General features: G+C 37.3%; 1 protein-coding gene across 2 annotated transcripts in view; it reads left to right on the forward strand.

Annotated features, from left to right (window-relative positions):
• Window positions 1–225: 225 nt before the first annotated feature.
• wnt9a (wingless-type MMTV integration site family, member 9A) overlaps window positions 226–18,250 on the forward strand; it is a 29,756-nt gene continuing 11,731 nt past the window's right edge. Inside the window, exon 1 of one of the 2 annotated variants that reach the window (XM_032566475.1) lies at window positions 226–396. In XM_032566475.1, coding sequence (XP_032422366.1) covers window positions 305–396 — 92 coding nt within the window. In that variant the 5' untranslated portion in view covers window positions 226–304. Of the gene's footprint in view, window positions 397–3,079; window positions 3,421–18,250 lie in introns of those variants that run through there. The other variant, XM_032566476.1, reaches the window with a different exon arrangement.

Genomic DNA, 18,250 nt, shown 5'->3' on the forward strand with positions numbered 1-18,250 from the left:
ACTGTGCACAGCTTAAAAAGTCCCACAGAGAGGAAGCTGTTGCACTAATAATACATTAAGTCAAACCGAGAGATGAATAATCTCAGCGAAACCTAAGAGGGAATTGTGAATCAGTGCAGTATTGCCATGCCGCTCTCTCCCCCTCGCCTCCTCCCCCCACTCTCTCTCTCTCTCTTTCCCTCTCTCTCTCTGTTCATGGGAGGAGCGCAGCGCCTCTCTGTATAAGAAGTGTTGAGCTTACAACAAGGGATTTTACACAGCTACTCAGGAGAAACGAAATGATCTGCCCTGGAGCCGCAGCAAAATGCTGGATGGACACCTACTCCTGGGATGGTTATCGTTCACAGTTATAGTGCATCTTCTCAGCTTGCCTGGACCAACCACAGCTTACTTCGGGTAAGAGCTGATGCACACACACGCACACGCAAGTAAGTGTAGGTCTATGATGCTGCTTTCATTGATTTCTTTGCTTCCTGAATAACAAAGCAGGTATTTATTTATTTTTACCTTTTGATAACAACGGTTTGCTCAGTTTAGAAATTGCACTGTATGCATGACAATGATTTGTTGCGATTCTAAGAGCACGAAGGGCCAGAGAAGTGTCACTTTGAGGCCTCGCAGCTGGTGTCTGCAGCAGGTTGTCTGCAGTTTCAGGGAGCAGGGGGCAACTATCAGCACAGCAGCGTCTATTAAAGGTCGACACGCAACCTCGGAGTAATGTTGGCTGAGGATATAGTTCACCCCCATTCTTTCCCCCGACAATTGAGCCAGCACCCACTGTAAAGTTACTCTTTGAGCGTCAGCTGAATGGCAGGTAGCGGTCAGCTGATTGTTTTGCTGAAGCGTTTGTAAAATCACATCCTGAGTCGACTCCGAGACGCAGCCGCGCGGAGCGAAAGGTGAGTTGTGTGCGCCTCAGACCCAACAGCTGGTAACAATAAAGCAATCTGATTGAACTGAACCGGTGGCCGAATCGTCTGCTCAGCTTGCACAGAAATTTCCCCCCATCCAGCATAAACATCGCAGAGCTATGGCGAGATCCCCCCGACCCCCCACTTTTTTCTCTACTGCCCCGGTCAAATTTAAATAACATTTGGAACACGTGTTGTGGTATTAATTTGCAATTCTGAACCCTTCATGACTCATGTGATACCTACAATAATGTTTAATTTAGAGGGGTTTGGGGGGTAAGGGAATGTCTTGGGTTTAAGGTGTAACTCACAACTTTTACTTCACTGCAATTAATGCTCCTTTTTTACAGTTTCAGTATCTTAATGTTTACTTTCAGACAGAGCAGACCCAATATTTTATAGAGCCCTGGGCAGAAAAAGACTTGGGGGGCCACTTTGAGATATGCCCATCAGCCACCATCCCTATCTACATACTGCCCTTTCTATACTTTCATTTGGCATTTAAAAACATGCAATCATTTCATTACCATTGGTCAGTTTTTTTTTTTTTTCATTGTAAATTAAGTATTTTTATAAATCATGAAAAATTCTAAGATCTTAAGGACCCTTGAACCAACCAAAATAGGTCTAAGTGTCCTTAAGTTTGTGGACACTATTTATTTTGATTCATCAAAATAAATTTTCATACAGCAGACTAAGATAAATTACATTTGTTGATTGTTTGCAGGTACATAATGTCCCCCTGGTGGATACATCTTCATGCATGGCTGGTATGAAATATCTCACAGCAGACAGCTACCTTTGTACCTGAAAATAGTGGTATAAAATAACCAAAAATTACAATGGTACAGAATAATGAGCACACCCACACTTCAGCACCTCTAACATCCCTTTTACACTGTTCGTCTCTAATTGCTTTGAGCAGTGAATATTTAACACAAGTTGATGAGTTGTTACTTAACCAACATCAGATTTCTTAAATATACTTTAAGACAAACGGTTTAACTAGAGCAGTGTCTTTCTTTCTTTTTTTTGCGATTACTATTTACTTAGAAACATTGATCCTAGGTGGCTTAGAAATGCAATCTGAATAGCGCTAATGATCCAAAACAGCTTGGTGATTTACAGCATTATTCCACTGGCGAGCCAGGAACATGCCTCCATCAAATTTCTTTCCAAACTAAAACCTGACCAGACACTTCTCCACTTGTCATTTGTTGTCAGTCATATGTCAGGTGAGGTCTAGAGAGCCCTCTACAGGGAAAAGTTTTTTTTCCCCCCTTTGGTTTGCACTATGTTTAACTATATAGTCAAAAGTCCTTATTTCAGTGTATAGTTAAATTCAGACATTTTGCCATAATTTAGAATGAACTCTCTGAATACCATGAACTCACCGCTAAAGAAGGGAATGATGTCATGGTTGCACACTGTCATACCCATTTGATTGGCACAAGCAAAAAGAAACCACTATCAGAGAAGACAAATCGGTGCAAGCAGGTTTGCATCATGAACAAGGACGTTTAAGTTAGAGAAGAATCCAAACGGAAAAGGAGATTACTTTTGCAAGAAGTGTTCAAACTCGGTGTAGAAATATAGTTTTAAGTGAGGACAGAGTATATTTTCAAGGAAGCAAGACTTTTTTCTTATTATTCTTTAGTCATGATGACAGCAATTTGAGAGTGAACAGTGCAAAACTTTAGACCAGGGGTCTTCAGCTCCAGTCATTGAGGGCCTGTATCCTGCAACCTTTAGATGTGCCTCCACTTCAACACACCTGAGTGAAATAATGAGGACATTAGCTGGACTCTGGAGAACTTATCTGTGTACAAAGCAGGTAAATCAGCCATTTGATTTTAAATGTGTTGGACACATTTAAAATCAAGAGTCCTTATGGGACTCCAGCCCATAAGGACTTAAGTTAAAGACCCATGCCTTAGACTGAAATGGTATGTTCTAAAATAAAGACAGATATTTATCCCTCTAGTTACAACTATAAAAAAGTTGTGCATCCTTTGTCTATCTTTACCAATTTAACTGACAGTAGTTTCAGTGTACACTCAGGAGAATTAATTAGTCCATTTCAAACTCTACACAAATTTGAAACATGATCAAAACTTAAAAAAAAAAATCAAACTGTCCAGTGAAATTATTCCTACTCTTGTTAACCAAACATAAAGTTATGTGTAAAAATTAGAAGCTCTTTCGAAGGGGACTTGGCAGGTTTTGGGAACTTGTGCAGTAGCTGAGTTCACTTATTCCTCAGACTAACTGTGGTTCTGATAAGGCCATTAAAATGAGGTCCACTTGGCCAATTGTCATATTTCACCTGTAACTAATCTGAAAAGATTTTGCACTGTAACAAACCAAGAGCTACCTGCCTGTTTTGTTTTGTTTTCTCTTAGCAAAAATTCCTCACGGGTGTCGTTAGTGCTCTCCAGATACAGAGACAAATGGTTACAGACTGCAGAGTGATGACACCTGAGGCGTTTCCAGCATAGTCAAATTTATGGTAGGTATGGATGTGCAGGATCCAGAGGTATTAGGTGGTCTGTGAACTGTGGTGAATCTGCAAGAGACCACATAAAATTACCCCCTAAGGGGCTGTAAGACTCTAATGTGAGAAATTTTCACCAGCTGAAGTGGGGGTTTTGTCTTTCCATAAAATAATTTTGCAGAGTGGGAAACCTACTTTTTAAATATTTGATATTCTGCTTTGCATGATTCCTTTAAATCCAAATTTAAACATAAAAATTTAATTGAAATATTGCCACTCATAGTGTTTATAACAAATTTCAAATTATTGTAAACTACAATAAAGTCTCTATGATGGGAGAAACCCCTAAGGAAAAGCATGGCTGTAATGAACATCAGTTGCTTTTCCTGTCTCTGATTTGGTGTTTAGGTTCAGTTTGCATCTGTATCACATTAGAAGAAACAAATGCAACTCTGCTTTCTGTTCCTGACTTACTCACAGTTGCCATTGTTGACGTTGGCAGGTGATGTGTTTTAAAACTGGTGTGCCAAAGTGGCATCTGCACTTCCCTGATGGTCATAATGACAATGCATGTTGACTCATTCAATTAGCACTTGTTTCTAGCTCTGTTCTCTGTGATGTGGGGGGCATGTGGTGTTATCATGTTTCAGATTTATTATTACACAGCCCAGTCAGAGGATAATACGATTGAGTACTTCCAAGCATACAGAAACTGCCTGAACAGGTGACTCAGATTCAAAGTGTGACTGCCTCGTGGCAAGGTTCTCAGAAACCTGACACCAGCGATGTTGCGGCCTTAACTTGGGAGGACGCACGCAAACACAAACCTGTTCAAATAAATATTCCATGAGTGTGAGTCTTCCTAGGGCCTCCTGGGTACTGATTTACTGAAAATAGTCAATGTTGCATACCCAATTTCCAGAGTGCGGTGGAGCGTAAGTGTAACATAAACACAATCTCTCCTGCCCATAGTGCACTCACCCGAGGGCGGGGTGGGATTCCTGGCGTAGTCGGGCACCCACATAAATTGTCATTCTTTGCCACAAGAATGCAAGCCCTTTTTTTGTGTGTGTTCCCTCAGCTTGTTGTGGCAGGTGCCTATCTGCTTCTCAGTTATCATTACAGATTGAATGGGAAAAGTTAAAGAAACTCCTTCAGCTGAAAATTACATGACATTGATGAGTTATTTTCTTAAATTTTAGACCCATGTCTGCTCCCTGAGGTACCTCTGTTGGCTTAAATCTGAGTGTTTGTATAAGGCATGTAATTCTGTGGTCTTGTTAACTCTGCTGAATGTGGGTCCTCAAACTGAGTCAAGAATTTTTTTCCCTTTTTTTCTGTTTAATTTAGTTTGTCGTGTGCGACATATACAGGAAGCCTGCCCACAGTCATGCAACTGGAATCTACCAATTAGACACCCCGCCATCCGGAAAGATGCAAGCGTAGTAGTTGATGTTAAATTGCTACCATATCTGTTATCAGTTTGCTACTCACGCTGCATTGTTGTGCTTTAGGACAAACCATTTTTTTGCAGTAGGCCAATAAAAGTGAGAAGCAAGAGGCACAAAAATAGCAGAACAAATGAGTCGAGTACCAATTTATTGCTCTTTTTTTTCTACATTGGTTTTCAAAATTACTTATCTGTTGAACTTTCCACATTTTAATCACATTAAAACAAAATCTTGAATTTATTGAGATTTTGGTGACTGCATAATTGTGAAATGGAAAGAAAATGATGGGTATTTTTAACATGTTTTCAAATAAAAATCTCAAAACTTTTTATTTGTATGGAGAATGTGTTTTCATCCCTTTGTAGTACCACCTTTTGGTTCATTTAGTGTTTCAAGATTTTTAGGGTATGTCTCCTCCATATTTGTACTTTAAGACTAACATATTTGGTCATTCTTTACAAAACAGCTGAAGCTCTGTCAGATTACATGGAAATCTGACATTTAAATCAATATTTCTGTCAATAAATCTACCTTTCAATACAGATCAACTTCCCAGTCTCTGGTTAATAAAGATAACACTATGGCATGATGCTGCCACCACCATGTCTGAAATTGAGATTGATACATTAAGGGTTATGTGCAATGTTAGTTTTTCACTGCGCATAGTGATTTCTCTCAAGATCCAAAAGTTTAATTTGTGTTCCCTGACCAAAGTTCGTTTGACAATAACTTACTTCCTGAAACTCTTCCATAAAGACTAGATTTCTACAGTGCAAGATAAGTAGTAGTTGTATTGGCAGATTATTTCTGTGTCTGCAGCTCCTCCAGAGTGGCAATGGAAATCTTGGTTGATTTTCTTGTTGATGATCTCATTTCTCATCCTGTCACTTTAGTTGCAATCTCTTGGGAGGTTTGCATTTGTACCTCATTTCTATTTTCAATGACTTAAACAAGGCCCACAGCAACATTAACAGCCATCTCGTTCAACTCGGCACTTCTCTCTTCACTGTGGTTGGTTGTTTACAATGCAGGCGATTTCTGGTAAGCTTCATAGTGTCGAACTGGTGCATTACAGAAGTCATGGACAAACATTAGCGACTGGGTTAAATTTACATTTTAACAGAATCCATGCACACAGCAAGCAATTGTTTCTCAAGAGAATATGAAGCAAAGTGCAGAAAAATGGGCTGGTTTTTACCAGGCTGCACACAAGAGAATGCAATTTAGTGGTTTGGTGTTTTCAGAAGGTCACTGAACCTTTTAGAATTTTATTTTATTTTGAAACCCATCCTTTTTCACCCCCTTCACAATTATGCACTACTTTGAGTTAGTCTGACAAGTACAATTTAAATAAAACACATGTACAATTTTGGTTATAATGTGTCAAAAATGTAAAACCTTTTCACGGACATACTCTGAAAAACACTGTGCAAACTTCAGTCAGTAATGTTTCTCATCTTTGGATCTTCTACTGGATCCTGCTGTGGATCAAGTGGTGCATATTTTTAAAGAAACCTCTTTGGCACGACTCAGATCTTAGAATTTATTTTAAAGCGTCTTGCTGTAACCACCATTCCTGCAGTAGTTTATAGGGGGCTCCTGTGTGATTACCTCTTATTAGAAGCAGCAGAACTGGTGTGGGCCCAGGTTGCCATTGCCTGGCCGAGAGCGGTGGCAAGCATTTCATTACCAAGCCTTAAACACTGATTAGCCCTTCTGTGCAGCAAGGGCATGGAGTACCATTGATAGAGGGATTTCCCAACTTCATAGGATATCCTGTGGCTACAGCCACACCTCTAAGGGTATCACTTTAGAGAGAGCCAAGTCAATAGGATTCTCTTTACACCCATGTATTGGCAGTGGAAGTGAGGTTATGCAAACCTCCATGCTTGGATAAATGATCATATGCTTTCTTGCAAAGAAAGCAAAGCTCCCTTTTTTACTTCTGTTTTAAAACATTCAGATTTGGGCCAAGCCATAATTTCTTTTGAATCCTGCTGTTCATCCACGTGGAAAATTCTGCTACACCCATGATAAGTCTTAGTATACAGGAGGATCCTCAGTCAGGAACATTTTCCTAGATGGATTTGAGAAGAAATATGGCCATAGATGACTCCAAGCTGGCCCGTACATCTAATAAAACAAAGTAAATGACAAAAAGTTGCTACACCTTTATTATAAAGGCTTCAGTGTTCTTTGTTGTGATTTGCTAAGGAACTTTCAGTGTAAAATAACATGGATGTACAGGATATTTTTGAAGATTACATGGTTTGACCAGGGTTTTAAATTGTGTTTGGCATGCTCACATCCTACAGCTCCAGTCCCATCGGAATGCAGAAGAGACCACAGCTATAATGCATATCTGATTATAAAAAAGATGGCTGTTCCAGTCTGGCGACAAAAGCCTGCTGTATTAGTTGATAGTTTAAAAGAGAAGTCAAGGAAACCTACTGGTCATAAAAATCAAATCACCTTTACAGCTGGAAAACTAATAGATTCAAGACACACTTAAAAACATTGATTAGATGATGCTAGTTAGAGTGGCCACTATGTCCGGTGTTTTCCATCATCTAACCACAGGTGAGGTTTTTCTCAGTCTTTTCATTTACAGTCTGTGGTAATTGAATACACATGTAACATGCATTAAGGTTTATTGATCGACCAAAAAAAGAGAAGTTCAGATTGCTCTCTCCCAGTTTATTTATGAAAACAGAAAAACTGGACCAAGAACTGAACCCAGTGGAACTATTTTACAAACTTGCTAAATGACTGTAGAAAATTAATGAGTATGGAATGCTCTGCCATAGATTTATTTATTTATTTTTAAATAATTTATGTATAAAACGGTGTTGGACCAAGAACAAAACCTTGCAGAAACCCCTATTGACTTTCTGGATCAAGGTGAATTTATTAGCAAAACTGAAATGGTATTAGGGGTTTTTGATTATTTACATATTTTCTTATCAGGATTATTTATTTGACGAGTTATATATATTGTGGAACAATAATTTGCTTTGTCTTTAGCACAACAGTGAACCAAGAATTGAACTTTGTGGAACCCGTTCATGGGCTTCTTGAGCACCATTGAAATTTTTTGATTGACAAAACCAAAATATAAAAAAAATATATACCTTAAAGTAAAAAGAAGTCTGGATTGGATTCACATTTCTCATCAGTTATTTCCACAACTGATGACATGAATTTTATATTTCAGTACAAATTACATTTTGGACTGCAAGCATGAAACAGAGGTTAAAGTGGTATGACAGATGATCTGTATTAAAGTTTCATGGATTTTTCTAAGCTGAATAGTTGACATTGACTTGGCTCTTTTAATTCTTTTAACTATGACTGGCGAGATTCCTTTGTTCTATGGCTGCAAAATAAGCACAAATTGTTCATACTCATATTAAACATGGCTTATGGTGTTTCTATTGTAGCGGGTGGCTCCTTTTTACCATCCTCTTATCAAAAGAAAATTTAAGGATGAAAGTTTCATGGTTCATTACTTTCCACAGAATCTAAATGTAGTTTATTGGTTAGTAAGGATTGCATATTTTGAACTTGAAATTCCCTTCCCAGAGCATGCAAATTCTTCTCTTAGTCCAATTGATCACTAAAATGACACAAAACATTATTTAACATGCCTCATGTTCTGTTAAACATGATGCATTCAATTACATAATTGACCAAATTTTCACATCAAGATAAGAAAAAAGTAAGAAAACATCTAGTAATCTGTCTTTTTTTTTTAAACCAAATTTTAAGACAAAACAGAGAATATGTCCCTAACAAGAGAGCTGTCAGTTGAAACAATGGAAAGGATTATATATCCTTCTGTTGAAGGGAATATGAAAAATCCCCTCCAACAAGCTGAATCAACAGTGTCAGTGTGTCTAAAATTTGGAGCAAGTACAAATAAAATTGGGAAAAGTGTTAAATGAAAACATAGGCAGACCAAAAAATACATAAGTGTGGGGACAGAAAATTCAAAGAAAACTGCCCTGAAAATTAAAAATGGGCAGAAACAGGGGTTGGTGTTTGTGACTGAACTGTTTGAAATTAGTTATATAAATTTATTTACAGAAAAGACTGAACAGAATTGGAATTGACACTTGCATACAGAAGAAAACAAGGTTCCAGGGAAATAAAAAAAAACCAAAACTGTGCTGAACAAAACACCTAAATAAAGTTCTTTTAACCCTCATATGGTCTTGGCATGATGCTCAGAAGGAGCGTGGAAAATTTCACTGTACAACAGAGGGAGCGTGGGGGCTGTCCTGTTAGATGGTCAAACAAAACTCTCAAACGCGCACACCTTGCTCACGGGGTCTAAATGACCTCTGTCTATTAAGACCATGGGAAGGTCAGCCTAAATTAGTTCATAATAGATCAGTTGAATATATTTAATTAGCTAATTATTTTAGATTATAGATCCAAAAATCCTTCTTTCCCAGTTCAGTTTTTGCTCTTGGAAACACCAATGTAAACTGTGTTGTGTATTAAAGTTCATGATTTGCTGATTTTCATCATTATTAAAGGTCAGTCAGAAGACTTTTACCCAGAATGGCTTTGTATGTAAATTAATACCAGTCCTTGATCAGTTTATGTAATGTTAATGTTTATGTTTAGTAACGAGAATACCAAGCTGATTGACCTGTGATATACGCTTTCTAATATGCAAACAAGATGCATTTATTTGCAGTTTAATTCCATAGTCGGTAATGGACAGAAGGATTGACTCAACTGGTTTTCATTTTACTTTAAAGGCAAATCAGAACTTGCTCCTTTTAATACATTCCTAATAAATACTTGAGTTGATGAATAGATGGTCTTTAAAGACAAGCTTTTCTTAATTAAAAATAAAAAATAATTAGAAGTATACACTAACTGTTGACCATTTCTTATATTCTCTTAGACAGTGCCAACCTTGCTCTTTGAATTTGTGAAAAAAAAAAAAAATGTTTTGTCTGCATTTAAAACAAGTTGTAGGAAACAGAGCTGTTCTTGTACAGTATTGGAGAGCCCCCAAAGCCTTTGAAGCAGTAGGCACTGACTATTAAATCACTGAAATAAAAAGCTGTGCTTGATCTGTATATATTTAAGAAGCAACTATGGGCTGAAAATTAAACCTTGTGGACCCTCCTTATCAACTAGTAATATGTCCCCAATTTTATGCTACCTAGGAGGTCATTTGCAAACCATTCAACTACTCGTTTAGAAATAACAAAATTAGATGTTAGATGTTCAGTTAAAATCCAGTAATCAAAACTAAACTACAATAGAAAGACTGCACTGCAAAGACATTATAGTCAAATCAAAAAGTCAGGATCTTAATTTATTCCAATAATTGTAATATTTTGTTCAGTTTTGAAAATATTGAAGCAAGCATGATATTTCTAGTCTTGGTATTTTTCTTACCAAACACCTGCAATCTGTGCTCATGTCAGAGCCAAGTTTGTGTGCCTGAAGGTGTTTGGGGTGTTGGTGCGCTGGTACAGGGCTGCTCTGTGCCATGCCGTGGGCTAGATCAGGGGAGTCATGCGGACACTGCTGCACACCCAATCTGTGCCAGTCACACAGTGACTGCAACTGAGCTGCTGACCTTAGCCGCATTGAGTTCTCACATAGCAGTTAAACCTCTTATCATGCTCAATAGTCCCACTCCCATTCCCAAACCCAGCCTCTGTTGTCCAACTATTGGGCCACCACAAAGCACTTTATGAATATTAGGCATCTTATTTTCAAATTAAAAAAATTTTTAGAAGACATGTTCATGAACCAAACCCCATCAGTCAGTGTGTGGGTGTTTTCCAACATACTTTATTTGTGTCCGTGTAAATGATCAGACAGGACGAAATGACATAACTTTAGGTCATATCCTGTTAAGTCATAGAAGATAATCAACTTCCCCTCAAACACTGGAAAGTCAGAGCTCCTAAGTATTTCATGACATTTCGATAGAAGGAGCTATTACTCAACCAATAGCAAATTCATAATTCCAATACCAGCATTACTAGGTTTTGAAAGTCTTTTTCATTATGTCACAGCAGTGTGCGACCCCCTGCTTCTTAGGTCACATCACAATATCTAGTAATGTCAGCCAGGGACTAATCTAATTCTAGCCTTATGTATATTTTTCCTATTTTTTTAACAATTAGGAAAATGATCAATATCACCATGGAGAGAAGTGGCTAGTATAGGATTTATTCTTGCATAAACTTCATGGAGGTGAACAATAGTCTTGAGACTGCCTGACCCAGAGAGTCATTCGACACTGATTCATGGTTTCTCCAATTATTTAGGTCTAAGCTATGGAGCACTTTGTCAGCCAGAGAATAGAGTGGGCCAGTGGGAAAACGCCACACACGCTCACATTGCTCCTACCTTTGGCATGGCCTGGGCTGTGATATACCAGATGGGAGTTGGACCGGGTGGTCTGAAGTTCATCCAAGAGTTCTGAGGAAAAGTATGTAACTTTGCCACAAAAAAAAGGGGGCACTTTAACGGCTGAGACGGCAGGAAGAAAAAGTTAAAGCAAGGAAAAAATATATCTGTCCTAACAAGATAAACTTTCTACAGACCTCAGTATATAATTCAATGATTAATATCTCTTGTATTTATTGCACACAGATTAGCCTCAAGTGAGCAGGGTAGTTTGTCTTCATGACAGTTAGACTATTCCAGGACACATGTCTGTGTCTGTCACTGTCTTCTGTGGGTTATGTTCTCGTACAGCAGTGGTTTTGTCCAGAGGACGCTTTGTTTTAAGCAAACAGCTGGGCCGAGTGATTGACATCCGTTTAGAGATATTGACCAGTGGGAATAGAGGAAGTTTGGAAAGTAGGGGGGAAGCTTAAGGAGCGGGAGGGGGTTGGTTATGATGTTGGAGACATAAGACCACACAACCTGCAAGTTCAGACTGATGGAGAAATTGTGGCTTTTGTGCTTTTTCTGTCTGGGCGCGTACAGCCACTACAGACTCGTATAGGTGTTGACTTAAGGTCATTGGAGCCCACATGCATGTGCACATAGATACAAGCACACTGCAGAAAAAAAATGAAGGCAACATTACTGCTGCATAAATGGACACTGGATGCGAGCTACAAAAAACAAGACAAATTCCTGAAATATCCTAACAATTATCTAGTTTTACAAATAATCTGATTTGAATTTCTCAGCGGTCCTCTGTATAAATGACAAAATCTTTGTTTTAAGACATGAAGTTTCAATTTGCATTGCTCCAAACTTTTGGATTTCATGCACATGCAGAAAACTGCACTATATTAGTGATTTTTCTACAATGTTTAGTATACTTTCTGTTCTATTTACATGACTAATGAAGAATTTGCAGCAGGACCAGCTAAGGGTCACTTGCAGGACTGTAGTGTGAAGCCATAAGAGGGAGCGATGATGGTGAAATTCAGAGAGCTGGTCAATAATTTCCCCGAGGGACTGACTTTGAGGCTCCGCTATGTGAAATGAGCTGTTTTTCGAACTGGCTGCAATGGAAAATGTATATAAAGTAAATATGTCAGGGGCAATGGGAGGCGCTGACAGGTAGAGAGAAGGGACTAAACAAACTCCTGTGTTACTAAGTGAAAAGACAGTGGAGGAGGTGCACCGTGAGAGTATGTCAGCAATGTCTGTGAGAAGTGTGTAGAGACGCATGTGTGTGAGTGGAAAAAGCAAAGCTGAGCAAACATCAGTGAGAACTTCACATAGGATTATAATGAGTTTTATATGTTGGTGTTATGTTCCATGGGTAGCCACTGTTGCTGTGCCAACACCTCAAACAAAAACACCTTCAGAAAATGGTGCATGAGATGAAAACACATTCTTTAATTCATCATGTTCATCCTGTAAAAATAGTTTTTGTTGTTTGTTGAACTTCTAATGCAACCAACTTTGTTCTATAATTAGGTATGTTTCCTAATGTGCCTACATGTCATATATTATGACATTTATATTTAGTGGTTTTTCTAAAGTTGATACATGTGTTGATATATTTCTCTTGTTGTGTTCTAACCATCAGAAATCAATGTGTCAGGTCAATTTTGTTTGGCCTCGATCTAATATTTTATGTATCATAGAAGGAAGTGTCTTTCATGGGCAGAACCCCTCTTTTTGCCCAGACGTTGTGTGCTGTTACAGCTTGGCTACTGAAAGTGAGGAGGATGTGAAAAGGGTCTGTCTAATTTATTTGATATAATATCATATTCAAGTCATATCAATTGCCATCCTGTGCTGGCTGACATATACGGTTCTGTACAGTCCAGATCAATTATAATTTTAATACAGCACAAATTCAGTTGATTATGTAATATTATTTGGAAAAAGTTATTCTCTTCCTTAACAGCCATGTGATGACAGTCAAAGGATCTTTAAAAGGAACAAAAGTCCATTTGAACCAGGCTGCATATATCTGACCATCAGACATGAAGAGCTGGGGGTTGAGAGGACAAGAAGTACTTTCTAAGAAAGAACAAAAAAAATATATGTGGTCAATGGCAGATATGGCTTTGCCAATGGCTACATATCAAAAAGAGACAGCTAAACACTGAAGCACTGAGTCAGTTATGTTCCATGGGAAATAAAATCAAAGATTAATGTGCTTCATTACAGAAATGACCCTATAACTTTGTCCCCAAAATAGACAAAATAAAACTTATCATTGGAAGAAAAAAAAGGTGGGTGGGGGCAAAAACCCCCTGATGTATTCTTTGTCAAAAGAAAAGACAAGAACACAAAGCCAGAGGCTACTTTGGCCTGGTAGGTTTATCTTTTTTCCAGGAAAAAAAGATGAACCAAGACACAGATATACTGGGTCATGTGAACTTTCTAAAGAATCAAGAGAAAACTTCTATGCTAGTTAATACAACAAGCAAATTTAAAGTAATCTTTTATTTGATGACTAGATGGGTATTAGCTCAGATTCTCTTAGTCATTTTGAGCATTTTTATTTTCTCCAATACAAAAAACACTTGCACACAAGTCTTCATGGTAGTATGCCATAATATCAGCCATTTAGAGCAACACATATAAGATAAATCTATTTTTACTAGCATCTTTGTGATTTGGCCCTTTATAATATTGTGTTCAAGGCAAAAAAAAAAAAAAAATAGAGGTCTTACAATATTTTTTAAGTCTGTAGAGGAGTACAAGCTACGCTATACACTAAGTGGAATATTTTAGGGTAAGCAATACTTTGTTCATCATAAGATCTAGTCAAATATACACTTGCTATGTATTTAATTTAGTATAAATGGCAAACCTGTGGCTATTGAGATGACAATTGATGGGGTTTCAACGTCCGAGAGAGGGAATTAATTTTCATGGTACCCATCTCCAGTGATCAATGGAGCATAGTTGAGGTACAACCTGGACAGTTCACCAGTCTTTTACAATGAAATGAACTATGCACACACACACACATGCAGACCCAATAGAAACTTGTGACCAGTTGCACGCTACTTTTTGGATGTGGGGGTAAGCAGGAATACCCAGAAAGAGCCAATACACACAGAGAAATGGGGTGGAAATTCCATGCAGAACATGGTATATGTTGACCATTTCCCTTGATTGAGAAATGGGAGATGACTACCCTACTTTTTTCATTTTGTTTGTGCAATTGGTTTAAGCAATAATCTATTGAATCTTGAATCTGGGTTAACTGTCATACAGGCAGCATTTGAACTTTAGGAAATATTCACATTAGGGCTTAGTGGATAAAAACCGACAGGCTCTCCTGAGGAAGAACCATGTTGTTTCAAGTTATAGTTTTGAAAGTAATTTCTACCTCTCTCTCATGGTTTATCTTTTGAACCATATTATCTGCATGACTGATTAGTTTTCAAGCAGCCATTGATTGTTTTTACCTTTTTTTTCATCCCTCATCTATGAGACTTCATGACTTAATCTCTGGTTAATTAAAAGGATGTAAAGTCACCAAGGATTCCCTTTTCTCTGAAATCTGATTAGATATTTGTGAATCAGCTACTAAATATTTTTGGCAATTCTGTTGTTCCCAAAGTGAGTTGAATGAGTTCCTTCCTCATTGAAAACAACAGATTGATACTCTTTCGGTACATCATCTTAATGGAATGTCTGACCTTTTTGTGTGACAGCAGGAGTTGCGGTCCTGCTCCTAGAGAAAATATTATCTTTAATTTTCAGCAGTTTTCCATTTTCACTCAAGATGCAAGCTTTACTTTTAATAATGCTTTGTGACAGTATAGTAAAGCTTTGTGTTTTAGTTTGGTTTGTGTCTGAACATTTGAGGGAACTGCACCAGTATGTGTATGTGATATTATTCGACTGCAATCACAGAGCGGAAACCTTGCACAAGTGAGGAAGCTGGCCAGTACTTTCTTCTCTAGAGATATTAACAACTGTTCCCTCTTCCAGGACTCTTTGCCTTCATGCCATTTTGCCTAAAGTATGTTTTTATCCAAAAGATACAGTAGACAGTAGTAAATCATACCATTAATTAACTTCCTTGAGCTTTGCTAAGTCCATCTTTTTTGCTTCAAACAAGAATCAATTCAACAGTTGAATCCTCTCAGTGTCAGTCTTTTTTTGTTTTTGTTACAATGCATGTTACAAAAACAAAACATGTTACAATAGATGCTATTTTTGAGAAAAAAATTGCTTTGGTTAGGTAATAATATTGTAGTTCATCAAGACTACTGCCTGATACTAGAATTTTTTTTCCACCTGTATATACTACAAATTTATAATCATTTCATATGTATTTAATTGCTTTTGTTGTATTGATTTAAAATATTTTGTTATGTGTTTATGTATTATTTCATCTGTGATGTCTTACTATTTTATGTACTTGGACATTCTTTTGTGTTATTCTGTATCTTTTCATGTTAATTTATCCTTTTAACAAATCACAAGTTATTGTTTAGAGAGAGAGAGCTTATCTTTTGACATGACATTTTACTTACTTATGTCAAGTAAGTAAAAGTGACTTATGTCACTTAAACTTTGACATAAGTCAAAGTCTGGTTTGTGACTGAACGTTTGAGGGAACTCTCAAATGTTCAGTCATATTTGACTGTCACTTACTGACAGTGAGACATTTTAAGCATGTCCAGTCAGAGGGACTACTTAACAGATTTGATGCTTCAAATCACCTTAAAAAATCTATGTTGGGGCTAGTGGTGGGCTAGTTTACAGTATTTCAGTACATCAAGCTTTGGAAAGGTTAAAGTTTCAAAGCTGCAAAAACATCTCCATCGCATTTAATGAGATGTCAGAGAGTGCTGTAGTGACTAAGATCTGCGAAGCTGGAGAGAACTCTAGTTACTCCTCTCCTCTACCTATTACTTTGCACTGCCACTAAAAATGGCTAAAAATAAGCTCATTCACTTTTTCTTCACTTTAAGTTACATATTCAACTGTACAGAATTGTTTGAAGACTCACAAAATATGGACACTACAAGTGTCGACTCCGACACTCTTATTAGGGCACAGGCATTTATTAGCCAACCTTAGACCAACATAGCCTGACTAATTAACCAGTTAGTCTCAGCTGAATGGAGATAGTTTTTGCTTTTCTGTTTTTATGTGATTTTTGTTTACAATTTTGGGGCAATGTTATAGCATGTTCAGTTTTTTCTACAAAGTAATAATCTTTTGAAAAGGTTAAATCAATTGTGGTTAGTGGAGATGTAAAATAAGGCAAATGCACTTAAAAAGTAAATTATGTCATGTTTAAGCAAGACTTTTTGACTCATCTCAAACTTGACTGCTCTAACTGATGAACATGCTGAGCACCGTTAAAACAAATCCCAAACTGAAGCATCTGTGACCCATTAAAGTCCAACGATGTGGCACTGAGGACTAAAGGGGAAACATATCAGCCTGTTCAGTCAGTTATTGGACTTAATAAAACAAATCTCTTGCTGAGGAACTCCTGTTACCTTATGTTACAGGCTGCACTGAATGTGAGCAGTGACAGATTTCTCTCTGACAAGCAATACAGTGCTTAAAGGGGAAGCAATACAGATTTCCATTTACCAGTCCTGGGTCTGGATTGCTACCTAGCCTGGCGTGGATACTTGGCAAGTGCATGACACCTTAGAAAGAATAGTTTTATTTTAATACAGTTTGTGGCAGTATTCCCATTTGCTGTGAGGAGTTAATCATTATTAACTCATCTGTAATAATGATTGATTTTTGTGTGTAGAACTTTTAAAAGATGGGTTGGTAGAAGGAAATGAAGATTATTTGTTTGCCTTAAGATGTGAAAACAAAGAAACATTTTTTTTGCAAGGATGAAGAGTCTCGAGGGCTATTTACTTAATATTTTAACCAGTTTACAGATCACTATAAAATTCTAAAGGATAGTTAAGTTTGTTTCACGTGAGGTTCTGTTCAAACACTTACTAGTTAAAATTTTACCCTTAATAGCCAAGAACAAAGTGTATTTCCACTATATAAAAATAACCCCAAACCCCAAAACAGCAGAGTGTTTTTCTAAGCTCTGTTTTATGACCCTTTAAACAATTTTTACATTTCCATTTGGAAATTATTTACACAGAACTGACTAATGCTTTCACAGGAAATGGAAGTAGGAAATAATGCATAATTGATTATCTTTTTGTATGACCCACTTACTGACAGTGAAACATTTCCAATTTAAGCATTTCCAGTCAGAGGGACTACTTAACAGAAAACAAAGTCAACATTAAGCTCAATAAAATAGCATTATTCACTTTAAATGCCATAAAAGCTTACTGCAATCTGCTGGGATCATCGATGGTACAACATTCTCTACCTGCATTTCCATTGTAAATACCAATCTGCTTCTGTGTAAATAACCGACAATTGCAGACAAAAATTGAAAGGTGCAAATTGTAGCATTCACATAAACCTCTAAACCTTTTGTAGATTCCTAATGGGCATTTATTGACAAAGAAGCCAGTGATTTTTACAATAGAAAGGTAGATAGGAGGTGGTGTGCCATCAGTGATCTTCCTGTGGGTAACATGCTGAGAATGGAATATGTAAAATGTTTCCAGTCAGTTTAATTGCATGATGTAATAGTGAAAATAAAACATATTATGGTCTTGTAAATGAACACTATTTAACTGCTTTTTACATGGCCTTACCCTTTTATAAGATAGTTAATCTGACTTTAAGTGCTTTACACACAGATCACCGGTAGAGCCCAACTGCCAATCTCAGTACCTTCTGTGCACAAAAATCTCTAGACAACCACTCAATACAAACAGCATGATGGTTTAATAGTCTATGAAATGATTTCACATTAATAGTTATAACATCTCTGAGGTTGGGGTTGTTTCAAGATAGCATCTATTTTGTATTGTACATGTACAATTTAATCTTGTACTAGCAATTAGATCCAAGACTAACTCATA

Source organism: Xiphophorus hellerii, chromosome 6 (assembly GCF_003331165.1).
Source record: "Xiphophorus hellerii strain 12219 chromosome 6, Xiphophorus_hellerii-4.1, whole genome shotgun sequence".
NCBI classification, from domain to species: domain Eukaryota; kingdom Metazoa; phylum Chordata; class Actinopteri; order Cyprinodontiformes; family Poeciliidae; genus Xiphophorus; species Xiphophorus hellerii.